Source organism: Physeter macrocephalus, chromosome 4 (genome assembly GCF_002837175.3).
Source record: "Physeter macrocephalus isolate SW-GA chromosome 4, ASM283717v5, whole genome shotgun sequence".
Taxonomy (NCBI): Eukaryota; Metazoa; Chordata; class Mammalia; order Artiodactyla; family Physeteridae; genus Physeter; species Physeter macrocephalus.
In genome coordinates, this window is record NC_041217.1 from 80492247 (window position 1) to 80506991 (window position 14745).

The window sequence follows — 14745 nt, forward strand, 5'->3', positions numbered from 1 at the left end:
CTTTGATTTCATCATTGAGCCACTGATTTTTTTTTTTTTTTGGCTGTGTAGGGTCTTCGTTGCTGCACACGGGTTTTCTCTAGTTGCAGCAAGCGGGGGCTACTCTTCGTTGCGGTGCACGGGCTTCTCATTGCAGTGGCTTCTCTTGTTGCAGAGCATGGGCTCTAGGTGCGTAGGCTTCAGTAGTTGTGGCTGGCAGCTCTAGAGCGCAGGCTCAGTAGTTGTGACGCATGGGCCCAGTTGTCCCACGGCATGTAGGATCCTCCCCGACCAGGGATCGAGCCCATGTCCCCTGCACTGGCAGACAGATTCTTATTCAGTGTGCCACCAGGGAAGCCCTAGCCACTGGTTTTTTAGTAGCATGTTGTTCAGTCTCCAAGTATTCATTCTTTTCCTGTTTTTTTTTTCCTGTGGTTAATATCTAATTTCATACTGTCGTGGTCAGAAAAGTTGCTTGAAATAATTTCTACCCTCTTAAATTTGTTGAGCCTTGTTTTGTGACCTAGAATGTGGTCTATCCTAGAGAATGTTCCATGTGCACTTGAAAAGAACGTGTATTCTGGGTCTTTTTTGGATGTAGTGTCCTGTAGATATCAATTAAGTTCAACTGGTTTGTTTGTCATTTAGAAACTCTGTGCCTTATTGATTTTCTGTCTGGATTATCTGTCCATTAATGTCAGTGAGGTGTTAAAATCTCCTACAGTTATTGTATTCCTGTCAATATCTCCCTTTATGTCTGTTAGTATTTGTTTTATGTGTTTAGGTGCTCCTTTCTTGGGTGCATATATGTTAATAAATGTAATATCCTCTTCTTGTATTGATCTCTTAACATTATATAATGCCCTTCATTGTCTTTCTTTATGGACTTCATTTTAAAGTCTATTTTGCCTTTTTTTTTCCTCCTGTCCTATCTAGTTACATGAAGATCTTATGTGCAGCTTTGGTTGTATAGGAAATCTGCCAGTTTTCAGTTGGTTTTCTGTGAGAATTGTTCCACATGTAGAGTGTTTTTGACATGTTTGTGGGGGCAGGTGAGCTTCTCCTACTTTGCCATCTTGATCCCCCTCCTCCCCCTCTTTTATATTTTTAACCTGTTTCTCTATACTATACCATGTGTAATTCTTCAACTCTTATTTCTGATTGACTAATTCTCTCTTCCAGTTGTACCCAATCTATTACTTAACCTGTCCAGTGAGTTTTAAAAATCAATTATTTATTTTTCATTTCTAGATATTCTGCCTAGTTCTTTTTCAAATTTTTCTGATCAGTTTTTTTAGTCTCTTGTTCCTTACTCAGGCTTTCCATTCCCTCTTTCATTTATTTCAACAAATTTGAAAATCTTAGTTTATACTCTGTATCTAATGGTTTCAATATTGAAAGTCTTTTCACGCCAAATCTGCTTGTTTCTACCAACTTTTATTCATGGTAGTTGTTTCTCTGTGCACTTAGTGGGGTTTTTTTGTATTATTATGAGCTTGTATTTTGGGGAATTTCATTTGCTGAAATTTATTGAGCCCTGGGTTGAGAGTACATTTTTTTTCTTTGCTTTTTTGTGAGGTGGGAAAACCGTTTTTATTTTCTATGTTCTAAAATTTTTATTGAAATATAGTTGATTTACAATGTGGTGTTAGTTTTGGGTGTACAGCAATGTTATTCAGTTGTAAATATAAAACTATGTATACACACACACACACAGATATATATAGATAGTCTGTTTTAGATTCTTTTCCATTATAGGTTATTGTAGGACATTATGTAGAGTTCCCTGTGCTATATAGTAGGTCGTTGTTAGTTATCTACTCCATATATGGTAGTGTGTATATTTTAATCCCAAACTCCTAATTTATCCCTCCCCCTGCTTTCCCTTCTGGTAACCATAAGTTTGTTTTCTATGTCTGAGTCTATTTCTGTTTTGTAAATAAGTTCATTCTTATTTTTTAGATTCCACATATAAGCGACATCATATGATATTTGTCTTTCCCTTTCTGACTTACTTCACTTAGTATGATAATCTCTACATCCATCCATGTTGCTGCAAGTGGCATTATTTCATTCTTACTTATGGTCATTATTTCATTCTTATTTTATTGGGTATATATACCACATCTTCTTTATCCATTCGTCTGTTGGAGAGTACATTTCTTCAGAGAATATTTCCTTTTGCTTCTATTAAGCATTGGGACTTTACCAACTAGGAATGCTTTAAACTTAATTCTTGGTTTAGGATTCTTTGGGGCTGGATGTGTTGTGAATTCAGGCCTCAAACCTGCATGATGACTGGCTGGTATATACACACTCTCAGGGGAGTATTTTTTTTCTCTTCAGTCAGAACCAAGACCAAGTGAGGTTATTGTCCTTTGGGGAAGTAGGGATCCTAGCTTATGTGAGTCTCCAGTTAGAGCCCCTAGCTTATGTGGCCCCTTAGCTTTGTCTCTGTGTTCTGCATGGCTCTTAAGACAGAAGCTTTTGGTCACTGGGAAGCATAGATAGCCACTGTTCAGCACTCTCTTGTCTGGATTCATGTGTCTCCTTCATTTTTAGCCTCTGCACATTTCTCTTCTTTTTCTTGACAGCAAAACCAAGTGTTCAAAAATATGTGTCTGGTTTTGCTTTGTTTTGTTTTATTCAGCATTTATAAAGTTAGATTTTTTTTTTTAGGAGTGTACTCTATTTCTCTTTGGTTTCTTAACACAAAAGACGTGTGTTCTATAAATAAAAGGAATTAAGATTTTTCTGGGAAACAATAAATTGGGGGGAGGGGGAATCAGAATTCCAGGCAGTGCTCTGAATCTCTTCAGTGACAGTGCATGATCCTGAAGGCAGGTCAAGGAATAAAAAGCCAGACAGTCAAATGTGGCTTTAGGGAGGTGCAGAGGTGGCCTAGTCCTTAGATCTTTCATGCTCTGCAGACCCTCCGTCTGCCCAAGGCCCGGACCACAGTGACTGAGGGGAGGAAGGGTTAGTGGAGGGAGCCTGCATGGTGCTTCCCCATCAGACCGCCTCAGATCCAGCCCCTGCCTCCGCCTCCCATCCTGACGCCAGTGCCTGGCCCTCCTCCTCTCTCACGGGTTCTGGGGTTAACCTTCCTGCCCCACTCTCTTAACTCTGTTAAGGAAAGAGAAAGGAGAGCATGCTCTGGGCTGCGTCTTCAGGAAAGATGCCAGAGGACAGACAGAGCTGAGCTGGGCTTTGAAGGGGACCCGCTCTTGATAATCAGAGAGGAGGTGGAAGGATGTGCTAGGCAGACGGCAACGGGGAGATCAGCCTGATGGAACACAGGGCTCCAGATGGGGAGAATGGTTATACAGACAGCATGGCCTTTTAGGATGGTCTTAAATTCTAGGCTCAGTTTGAACTTTACAGCAATGAGAAGTCATTTAAATTAGGGGGTACTAAGAAGGGGTAAAAAATTAAAATTAACCTTTATAATTTTAATATAATAGCTAATATTTACACGTTACAAAGCATGGCTTGTTTCTTTGGGCCCTTACAAGAATCCTGTGGGGGTGGAAGTGTTTAATTTGGACACTGGTATAGGATGAATGGCAGCATTCTCAGTGATTCAAGCTCCCTGCTGCCATCGAGGTTCATAAAAGGTCTGAAGTGTGTTTGTTATTAAACACAATGGGATCGGTTATGCTGCTGAAGGAATCTTCTGGAAATGTTTTTTTCTCTGCGGTGAGAATAAGGAGGAACGGAAAATACAGGTATGATTAGGAAAAGGACTAGTAATCAACCTTGTATTGACTTTTGTCTCGCTCTGCTTGTGCACCCGCCTGATGAAATGCTAATGTGGGCTTCTTGGGCAATCAGGGGGACGGTTATAAATAGAGCCAGCTGAAGAATAAAATAGAATGGCTTCGCTGCAAACTCCAACATTGTTTAGGGAAAGATGTCTAGTTATGAACATTCTGTATTTTTCCACCTGACACTCCCCCCTTCCTGTTTTCCTTTCAGAGTTTCAGACAAAAGATAGCTCCTGAGAGAGAGGGACTCCTTCAATCTGTGTAAACCTGGCCATGTTGTCCTTCCATAGGTTACAACTGTACAAAACATGAGCCTGGACATGGATTTGAACCCTGGGATTTTCAAAACTTTGGATTTATATAAAATAGAGTATAATAATGAAGGCCATGGACAGTGGAGTCTTAATTCCCCGGGCATGAGCCCTCGGATGAGTTCCTTAATACTAGGCCTCGGTTTCCCCACCTGTAAAACAAAGATAATAGTACCTACCTCATAGGGTTGTTGTGGGGATTAAATGAGATAAATGAGGTCATGCACTCAGTAAATATCAGCTATCATTGTTAACAAAGGTTTTAGGAGGTGTATACAGAATACGTGACTGTGGCAACGGCAAGGCCAGAGCAAATCCCAGGGAATATCAAATTACAGAATCATTTAACTATAATACTATATTTGAAAGGGACTTTCAGAATTGTTCCAACCCTTGTTTGGTACCAGAAACTCTTCCCTTCCCACTTCTCTCCCTAAGTGGCTACTCAGCCACTTGTACGCCACACACAGTGATGGGAAACTGCAGTCTCAGGCCAGCGCCAGCAAGCTCTGTTGGAAAGTTTCTCTGTATGCCGAATCTAAACCTAACCTCCTAGAACTTTCACCTACTGTCTTCATTGCTTCCAGAGTGATGGAGAATAGGCCCGTATAGCACCTTTCAAGTTTGGGAATGATCATCACTACAGTTAGTCCTGTCTACATTAAACTACCCCGGTCTCCCTAACTATTCTTCAAAAGACTTGTCTTCTAATCACATCACCACCCTGGTCCTGTTACTCCTAGACCAATGATTCTCAACTGGGGTGACACATCTGGAGACATTTTAGGTTGTCACAGGTGGGGCAGGGGTGCTACTGGCATCCTAACTAGAGGCCAGGGATGCTGCTAAGCATCCTGTAATGCACAGGACAGCCCAACAACCAAGAATTATCTGGCCCAAATAGTCGATAGGTCCGAGCTTGAGAAACACTGTCCTAAATATACATGTTAATCAGTGTTCTTCTTAAAGCCTAGGGCCCAAAATGTACACAGAGGAGTGTCAGCTAACACTGCCATTGGACTGTTCACTGACATTGGAGTGTCAGCTAACACTGCCCTACTTTGCCATTAAATTAGCCTGAGACTCAGGTAGTTCGTAGTGATCGGTCAGTTAAAGCCCCCTTTCATGGGTTGCTGCTAACCCAGGGATAGGGCTCACTTGGAAATGCTCACTTAGAAATCACTAATGAGCGGTGGCCCTCTCTCTTGCTGAGCCCCGAGGCAGCCTTGCAATCTTTTCCAACACAATATCCTAGGCCACCACCATCAATCATTCAAAAGAAGTTGGTGTGCAAGAGGAAATCTATTTGCTGGTCATGTCGCCCTGGTTTTGTGGCATTGGGGCCCACATATGATGTAATCCTGGGGCCTGTGCTTTGGAGGACCCCACAATCCTGCGTCACGACCCCTAGTGGCAGCTTGAAAGAAGAAAGGATGCCCCAACCTGACACTTGAGAGCACCCAAGTCTCTCATACGCAGCTTCCTAAAATCCCTTTCCTGAGCACAAAACCATGCTGACCGCAGCAGTGTGGACAGAGCAGGCCTGCCCAGAAAGGAGGCGCCCTCTTCCACACGCGCTCCTCAAGCCCCAAGGAATAGCTCCTCCTCTTTGCCAATTTCTTCCCCACTCTTGATGCTCACGGTCTGGGTTCCCTGGATCCACGCTGGCCTTGCTTTTCCCAATATAAAGAGATGAAGGAGAGGCACATAGAGTTAGGGAAACATACATCCTGGATTCTTCAGGGAAAAAAAGAACTTGAGTACATGGCAGTCTAAACCTCTCAGAAACCTAAAACCTATACTAATCAATATCTAGAAAACAGTTACATAATTTTACCTTGAAGCCCAGTGCTTCATATAGTATTTAAAATAATTCCTTTTCTCCTTTTATGGGGGGAAAAAAAGAGAGAGAAAGAGGAAGTTTTGGGATAGGCTGAAATAAATGTCTTTGATTTCAGCATTCCTTTATAAACCTAGTTACTTTATTAGTTTATGAACAAAGTAATATGTTTGATTTATTCAAATATTTACCTGATTTACTCAAATATTCTACTTGTAATATTTAAGAGTAGAATTTATTCAGATTAATCCACGTTTGCTAACTTAATCTAATTTTCAGAGTGTTAATCATTTACCAGTTACACAAGTGGAGGTAAGCTGATGATCTATAAGGAATGTGTTATCTCTCAGCTTCTAAGTATTTGAGAAGGAGGCTGAAACTGGACAACAGAGAAACCATTAATGTTTGAATAAAACAAAGAGCAGCTGACGTCTTCTGGGATGAGTGCTCTACACAATGGCGTAGCAGATCGAGGAAGGCCTTGTTTTCAGAAATGGAGCGAGAGAAGATATGCAGGGGTGAGGCCGAGGGAGCCTTCCAAACTTGTAGCCTCCTGCCATATGGCACTTTTTTCTAGAAGTGTGGCTCTTAGGAGCACAGGCTCACAAGTTGGACTCCCTGGGTTTAAGACCCGGCTCTCCCATTTTCTAGCTGTGAGAGCTTGGTCATTTACTTAAGCTAAGCCTCAGTCTCCCCACATGTAAAAAGGTAAAGATAGTTGTACTTACCTCATAGCATTGTTGTAAGGAATGAACGAGACTCTGTATGCATAGCACTGGCACACACAACATGACCAATAAGAATTAGCTATTGTTTTATCACCCTCACGGACCTCTGATACAATGAGAATTTGTCCTTAAGAGGTAGGTATCTCTATCCCAGTTTATTTCTTGGTAATTCGTTAATACAGTCTGTCTGCTGCTATATAGATTTCTAGAGCACTAATTAGCTCATATGTGGTTGGAAAATAGGGGAACAATAATGGCTTAACATGGAAATAGTATTGGTTCACATGCAACTTTTTCCAAGGCAAGGGGAGCTGAAATAGCAGAGAAGAATGACAGCTTCAGTGGGAAGGGCTCAGTGTGGCTTTCCGTTCTTTTTTTTCTTTTAATTTTAAATGAACACCTGCCCTTGGGGCTCCTGCCCCAGAGACACACATCCCGGCCTTGCACCTCCCAGGTTCAACTTCCCCCCGTCATACTCACCTTCACAGCAGTCTCACTGGCTCACAGCACCTTAAGTCAGAGTTTCGACTCAATTGTTTCTGCACATTTTAAATTTTCCCCAAAGCAGCTTCTGGGCCTACTGGGCTGCCTGCTTTGGCCATCCAATTTACCTCCCAAGGTACTGATGACTGCATCTCTTAGAGACCAATTACAAAGTCACATAGACTTTGAATAGTCTGCTCTTAACCCTATTTTTTCCCATAAGCCCTGTTACCTTCATTGTGTGATTTTGTAGAATGTGAGGTTTTTCAGGAACACAACATGTCTTAACAGAAATGCCTCATTTCTTTCAAGTGCCACAGAGAGCGGCTGCAGCTGAAGCAAAGACATGTGAAGGAACTGAGCAAGGCCATCCTTGGGTAGTATGGATGTGTTTGCAGACTCCCAGGCTGCAAGGCTGGTCCCTCCCCTGAAAGGCAGGGCTCTACAGTCACTGAAATCACCTCCTCCTGGCCCAGAGCACTAAAGTGTGATGCTTGGGTCCTGACCCCATGCAGTGCAGCAGAAACAACCACTTTTCTTTTTGGTTCTGCCTTGGAGAGAGACTGTATTGCAGCATGAATTAGCTAAATATATTTCTGAACAAAGCCTTTCTCTTTACTTTCTTTGAAATTTGGTCACGAAACTGCACTTTGATTCTCCCTGTTTCTCTCAGATTTAAATATTTCCTACCTCCCCAGAATTCCTGTGAGAACTTGTTCCTCTATTTACTGAAGCCCTCACCACATTATGTCTTATTACAGTGGTGTGTTATGTGTGTCTGTGTGGTGTTTTACCTCAGTTACACTATAAGTTCCTTGAGGGCAGGCACTTTGTTTACGTCATCTCTATACTTTCTCCATATTGCCCAGAACAATGTCTTTCACATAGTAAGTACTTAATAAATGTTTATTAAGTACGCAAATCCTCCAAAGGCATTGACTTTCATCTGGGCTCTTTTGTCAGGAGGGTCTAACAAATGTGCACTGTGAATTCCAGTGCAGTGGTTAGAAGACATAGTTTTGCATTAAAAATTTCCTGGAGCGTAGTTATTGGAAATTATTCTGGGGAAGTAAAAACCAAAAAGCAATGTAAGAACAACTTATGTGAGATATCTTATTCATCTTTTAAAAAAATTAATAAGCAGCAGACAAGAATTATTTCATTTGGCTGCTCTGATAGTTCCTGCTTCTGTTTCCAAGGCTCTGGAGGTTGAGTGGTTTCCCAAGGGAATACCAGCTCAGAACAAACCTCAAGGTGATTTCTGCTTAGATAGGCAACTTGCTGACAGACGGCAGGGTTCTGCTTCCACAGCGAGCGAAGCATGTGGGCCTGGGGGTAAGGAAGACGGGCTCAGCTGCTTTGACTGAAACCTAAAACCTCCACTGTCCCCTTTCCTGTTGGTGAGTATCCAGGTGTCTGTTCAGTGTCTCTGCTGTCCAACCCCCTCCTTAGAGAGGGTAGGTCTGCAGCAGGGAGATCTGTGATGGTTCAGTGTGACTGGAGCGCAGGACCCAAGGGGCAGTGTGGGGAGAGGCAAGGCTGGAGAGAGAGGGCAAGGCCCCCTTTGGAAGGCCATGCTGGCTACACCAAAAAGTGGATTTTTATCATGAGGGAAATGGAAAGGCACTTGAAGTTTTAAGCAGAGGACTATTATGATTAGTTTTGTTATCATTCTTACCAATAGCTCAGTAGCTAACCAACGGGTAACAGGTAGTCCTCACAACCATTTCCATCAGCACCACCAAGAAAATATATACTTTGTTAGAAACATGTGCTTGTTATATAACCATAGCAGAAAAACAAGAATGATAATAGCTAATATTATTACAGCTTCCTATGCGCCAGACACCGTTCTAGGTGATCTTTTAAAATGTGTTTAGGGGCTTCCCCGTGATCCATGGCCGCTGAGCCTGCGCGTCCGGAGCCTGTGCTCCGCAACGGGAGAGGCCACAACAGTGAGAGGCCCGCGTACCGGAAAAAAAAACAAAACAAAAAAAATGTGTTTAACTCAATCTTCACAAGAAGGAATGGAAATTTGAGGTCACACAATTAGTAACTAGTGGTGCTGGGACTTGAACCTATTCAGTCTGGATCCAGAAGCCATGCTTGTGATTACAGCACTATACTGCCTCAGTGATCACCCTCGGCCCCCGCTTTCAACTAGGTTATCTCCCCTAAGCCACACTGATACAGAAATTCTGAGGTCACCGCTGATTCTGGCAGTGTGAAGAATGGGTTGGAGAGATCTAGACTAGAAGCAGGGCTGTCAGGAGAGTGTTGCAACGATGCCGGTGAGACATGATGGTGACCAGGAGCAGTGGAAATAGAAATGGAGGAATTTGAGAGAAATTAAGGAGAACAGGATCTGGTAATTCAAGCAAATGACAAAATGCACATTGAATGCTTAGCACCAAGCCTAGTACATGCTTTTTTTGATATATCAAATTACTATGATATTTTCATTATCACCAGTTGGGTTATTCTCCAGATTTAAGTCCTAGCTTTTGCTAATAAGCTTGCAGCAAAAAGCCACAAGTAAATTTTTTATAGTAAAAAGTAACATATGAATAGCTCTTTATGGAATATGCAACAATCATTGTCAGTTTTGTTCTTAAAACAACTCATTTGTATTGGTTTGCTAGGGCTGCTGTAACAAAGTACCACAAACTGGGTAACAACAGAAAAAAATATCGTCTGTTTTGGAGACTAGCAGTCCAGGTGTCAGCAGGGTTAGTTCCTTCTGAGGGCTGTGAGGGAGAATCTGTTCCAGGCCTCTCCCCTAGCTTCTAGTAGTTTGCTGGCAATCTTTGGTGTTCCTTGGCTTATAGATCTCCGCTTTCATCTTCACATGGTGCTTTCCCTGCGAGCACAAATTTCCCCTTTTTATAAGGGCACCAGTCATGTTGAATTAGGGTCCCACCCTACTCCAGTATGACTTCATCTTAACTAATCACATCTACAGTGACTATTTCCAAATAAAGTCACATTCTGAGGTTCTGGGGGTTAGGACTTCAAAATACAAATTTGGAGGGGGACACACATCAACCTGTAACACTTATGCAAGGTAGAGCAGGAATTACTTATTCCCATTCTAAGGATAAACAGAGTCTCAGAGAGATGAAGTAATTCACCCAAGGTGAGTGAATTCCTGGGTCACAAAAGCAAGTTCTGCTGTCCAGCTCAGTAGTCAAAGAGAGCCAGATAGTATAATACCTCTTGCTATGAGTTTGTCCATCTGTTCTCACACACTTAGACCAGTAAGATCTGAGGCCACACCTGGGTGTGTAAAGAGAGGGGAAGTGGCCAAATGTGGCCTCTTCTTGGAATCAACTGCAGATACCCTATTATTAAAAGCTTCATTTTGCTTATTCAATTGCTGCCCCTATGGCTGTACCTCATGAGGATTTATCCTCCAGGGTAACTGTTTACTCAAATTGTTTCTTGTAAGTCTGTTGTTTCTCTCTGGTGGACCCATCCCTGAGCTGAGGAGAGCTGGGTACAATGAGCCTACTCAGGGCAGCAAGTTAAATGCCCCGTGCTTCCCTTTTCTCTCTATAGCATCATTCTTTGCCTCTCCGTGCCTTTCTTTTGTCATGCCTATCGCGTAACATCAGCGTGCCTGTGGGGAGGGTATGAGTTGCCAGCAATGAACGTGTGGCCGAGGACACCTGCCTGATGACTTATGCACCAGAGCAGGCAGCACTGGGCAAGCTTTCCAGGAGCTGCTTTGCCCCCAGGCCAGCTCTGACCTGCACCTTCTGTTCTGCCTGAGTCACTCTCACCAGCTAAAGCCGGTATCCCCTCATGGGCCCCGCTGGGCAGAGAGGAGGGACAGACCACTTGTGAGCCCTCACCCCTGGGAGGCAGCGTAGGAAGTAGTCAGGTGCAGATTCTGGAGACAGGTTCTAATCCCAGCCCTACCACTTACCAACCGTGTGAATGTACGGAAGATGCTTGACCTCCCTGTGTCATTCCTCATCTGTAAAATGGACATAATACATTTGTTTACCTCATAAGGTTATCACATGGATAAATGACATAATCTATAAATGGTGCCTAAAACAACATGTCTGCTATGTAATTCTAGCACTCAGTAAATGTTAGCAATACTTCCTTATTTGTTTATTTCCCAAATGTCATTTGTTAATCTGCTCATTGAAAACTGGCGAGATTACATATCAAGAAGTTAGTGGTTGTTATGTATGGATGGTGGAGTTACAGGTGACTTTATTGTCTTATTTTTGCTTATTTGTATTTTCTAAACTTTCTGTCTTACTTTTTTAATAAGAGTAAACAAACTCCTGTCAAGGATCTGCAGGGTGAAGTGGACTAGAGATGAGTGGGTACAAAGTGAAGACATGACTGCTGTCCTTAGGAGTTTAAAGACTATGGAAGGAGACAAAACAGATAGGTTAATGTTGTAAGAGGGATGGGCAGTAATGCTCAGGGTGGGCTGGGGATGGAACCAGTCCCCCCTCAAGTGGCACCTGGCATTACAGAAATGCCATCAGGTTTTCCCCAGCAGTCTTTGTGTATGGTCTTCACTGACCTGGAAATAGGAAAGATGACACACATAGCCAGATAAAAGAGCCACTCCTTTAATCTATCCCAGCACCCCAGGGGGACAGGGATGGGATCGCTTAGATTCCTTTCTAAGGTACCTATTTCTAGGAAAGAGCTTATGCTGAAGAAAAAGTTGAGACTCTTTATGTAACGCCTCTTACAAATGACAGGTATGAGGCCAGGTTGCAAAGCAGCACGTCAAATGGAATGAAGAAGTAATTTCCTGTTTTTCTCTCTCTCCACAGCATTATTAGCATCATCATTATTCTGGCTGGAGCAATTGCACTTATCATCGGTTTTGGTATTTCAGGTATGTGATTTATTGCATTATCATTGATCCATTCACCCCTTGTCACTAAGTCCCTAATCATTCAGTGTGGTAGAATGGCAAGAGCACAGATCTTGGACCAAGAAAACTTCAGAGTAGAGAACTGGTTCTTCTACTTATTGACTGTGTTCTCTGCACTTTATTCATTTAACTCCCTGGACCTCAGTTTCCTCATGTACGGTGTGGAGGAAATAATGTCTACATCACCAGGTAGTTGAGAGAATCAAATGGAATGTCTATCAGAGTGTTCTGTCTACCAGGTAGTTCTGAAGATATCCCTCTGGGATCATAGGTAAAGTGCTGTGGCTGAGCCATTCTATCAATGGCTGGCCTGAGTAGATGATTCCTTTGCAATGAAGCTTCAGCAGAAGTGTTAAAGAATATCAAGTCTTTGTACACAAGGTTCTTAATGAGAATCCTTATCCTGGTCATAACTGCCGTTCCATGTAGGAAACAGATGCCATTGCGGCATGGATGGTGAGTTTCTGAATGCTGCTAACTGATGTCAACTGCAGGAATTGTCTTCTCTTCTGTGGACACCATGTCTCAGAAGCCATCTATGATGGATGCCAGATTAATTAAGACATTGAATGAGTTAGACCAGCAGCTGTCCTCTCTGAAGCAAGTCGTTTGCTTCATTTCCCTTAAAGTGCCTGACTCAGGACAACACATATATTTTAACTTAGTCTATGGCCAAAGCTGTTACTTCATAACTTTAGTTTTTATAGTTCCAGCTGTCTTTTCTCTGTGTCACTCTCCTCCAGTGTGTGTGGTGCCACTAAATAGTAATCACAAGGCCTAAATGAAGAAAACTCGTTGTAGATATGTTTGCCTAGAAAAGACATAAGCATCCTTCTCCATTTTCTTTTATCAACAAAAATGTATATTTTGTCTTTCATCCATTTTTCTATTGGGTTATCTTTTTCTTTTTGATATGTGGGAACTCTTTATATATTCTGGGTGCAATTTGGTTATGTGTATTGCAAGATCTCCTCTACTCTGTGGCTTGCTTTTTCACTCTCATAATGATGGCTTTCAATGAGCAAAGTCCCTAATTTTAACATAGTCCAATTTATCAATCTCTTCCTTTATACCAGGAGTTTTTTGTAACCAGTTTGTTTAAGAAGTCTGCCTATCCCAAGGTCATAAACATTTTCTTCTAGGTTATCTTGTAGAAGCTTTAATGTTTAACCTCTCACATTTATATCTACAACTATCTAGAATAATTTTGTACATGGGCAAAGATAGTGGCAAGATAGGTCAAAATACTATCCTTCCCCCACTTCTCATTAGTGCCATTTTTGTCATAAATCAAGTATCCAAATGCATATGGATCTGTTTCTGAGCTCACTAGCCTGTTTCATTCTAATATTCTTTTATAATTTGTTTTCTCTTTATTTCATCTCTTCCTATTCCTAATGTTGGGCGCTCTCTCTCTCATATCTTTTTTTTTTTCTCTCATATCTTAAAATAGGTTTACAGGTGTTAATTAGATTTATAGTAGATTTGAAGGAACCAGGTTTTGGTTTTCTTTTTACTTTCTCTGATTTTCTTATTTAATTAATTTTGGCTTTTATCTTTATTAATGTCCCTCTTTCCATTTTGTTTTGCTGTCTTTTCTTTCTCTTTTTTTTAACATTTATTTATTTATTTAGGCTGTGCCGGGTCTTAGCTGCGGCACTCGGGATCCTTGTTGCGGCATGTTTAGTTGTGGCATACAGGATCTTTAGTTGCAGTATGCGGACTTCTTAGTTGCAGCATGCATATGGGATCTAGTTCCCTGACCAGGGATCGAACCTGGGTCCTCTGCATTGGGAGCACAGAATCTTACTCACTGGACCACCAGCGAAGTCCCTTAATTCTTTTTTTTTTTTTTAAGTGATGATCCATTAAAAAATTTTTTTTTATTGAAGTATAGTTGATTTACAATGTTGTACTAATTTCTGCTGTATAACAAAGTGACTGTTACACACATATATACATTCTTTTTTTTTTTAATATTCTTTTCCATTATGGTTTAAACCAGGAGACTGGACAGAGTTCCTTGTGCTGTACAGTAGGACCTCGTTGTTGCTGTCTTTTAATTCTTTTTCTAATATCTTAAAATAAGCACTTCACAAAACAGTATGTCCAGAAAGCCAATAAACAGCCCTTAGTAGATACTGCCATTTAGTTTTCCAAAGTGATTTACCAAGTCCCTCTTCACAGGAAGTGTATGAGAGACCCAGTGCTCCACGTCCTCACCGACACTGGATCTTGTGGGACACTGTTGTGATTTTAACTTCTAAATATTTCCTGGTGACTGAGAGACTGGGTGCATTTTCATATGAGAAGCATAATGCTGAGCGACAGAGCCAGACACAAGATAGTACATTCTGTATAAAAACCAGGCAAATGAACCTCTGCTATGAGAAGGCAGAATAATGATTATTATCCTGGGAAGAGTGAGAGAGCAGCCATTAGGAGGGAGCATGAGGGGACTTCTGGGGGATAGTAAAGTTCTAGTTCTCAGTGTGGGGGGTGGGTACATGGGGAGAAGTTGTGATAATTCTTCAAACTGCACAATTATGTGTACATTTTATGTATGTATGTTTTACTTCTATATCTTCTATAATATATTATATATATGGAAATAAAATATTGACTAGTAAAGCAAATATTTTGGACTTTTAAAGATATCAGGGGCTTCCCTGGTGGCACAGTGGTTGAGAGTCCGCCTGCCGATGCAGGGGACACGGGTTCGTGC

At 41.7% G+C, this 14745-nt stretch overlaps 1 protein-coding gene across 1 annotated transcript in view; it reads left to right on the plus strand.

The window, feature by feature from the left end:
* The first annotated feature begins 12469 nt into the window (after positions 1-12469).
* Positions 12470-14745, plus strand: part of VTCN1 (V-set domain containing T cell activation inhibitor 1) — a 21367-nt gene continuing 19091 nt past the window's right edge. Inside the window, exon 1 of the mRNA XM_007119385.3 lies at positions 12470-12476. Within this exon, the coding sequence (XP_007119447.3) occupies positions 12470-12476 (7 nt within the window). The remainder of the gene's footprint in view (positions 12477-14745) is intronic.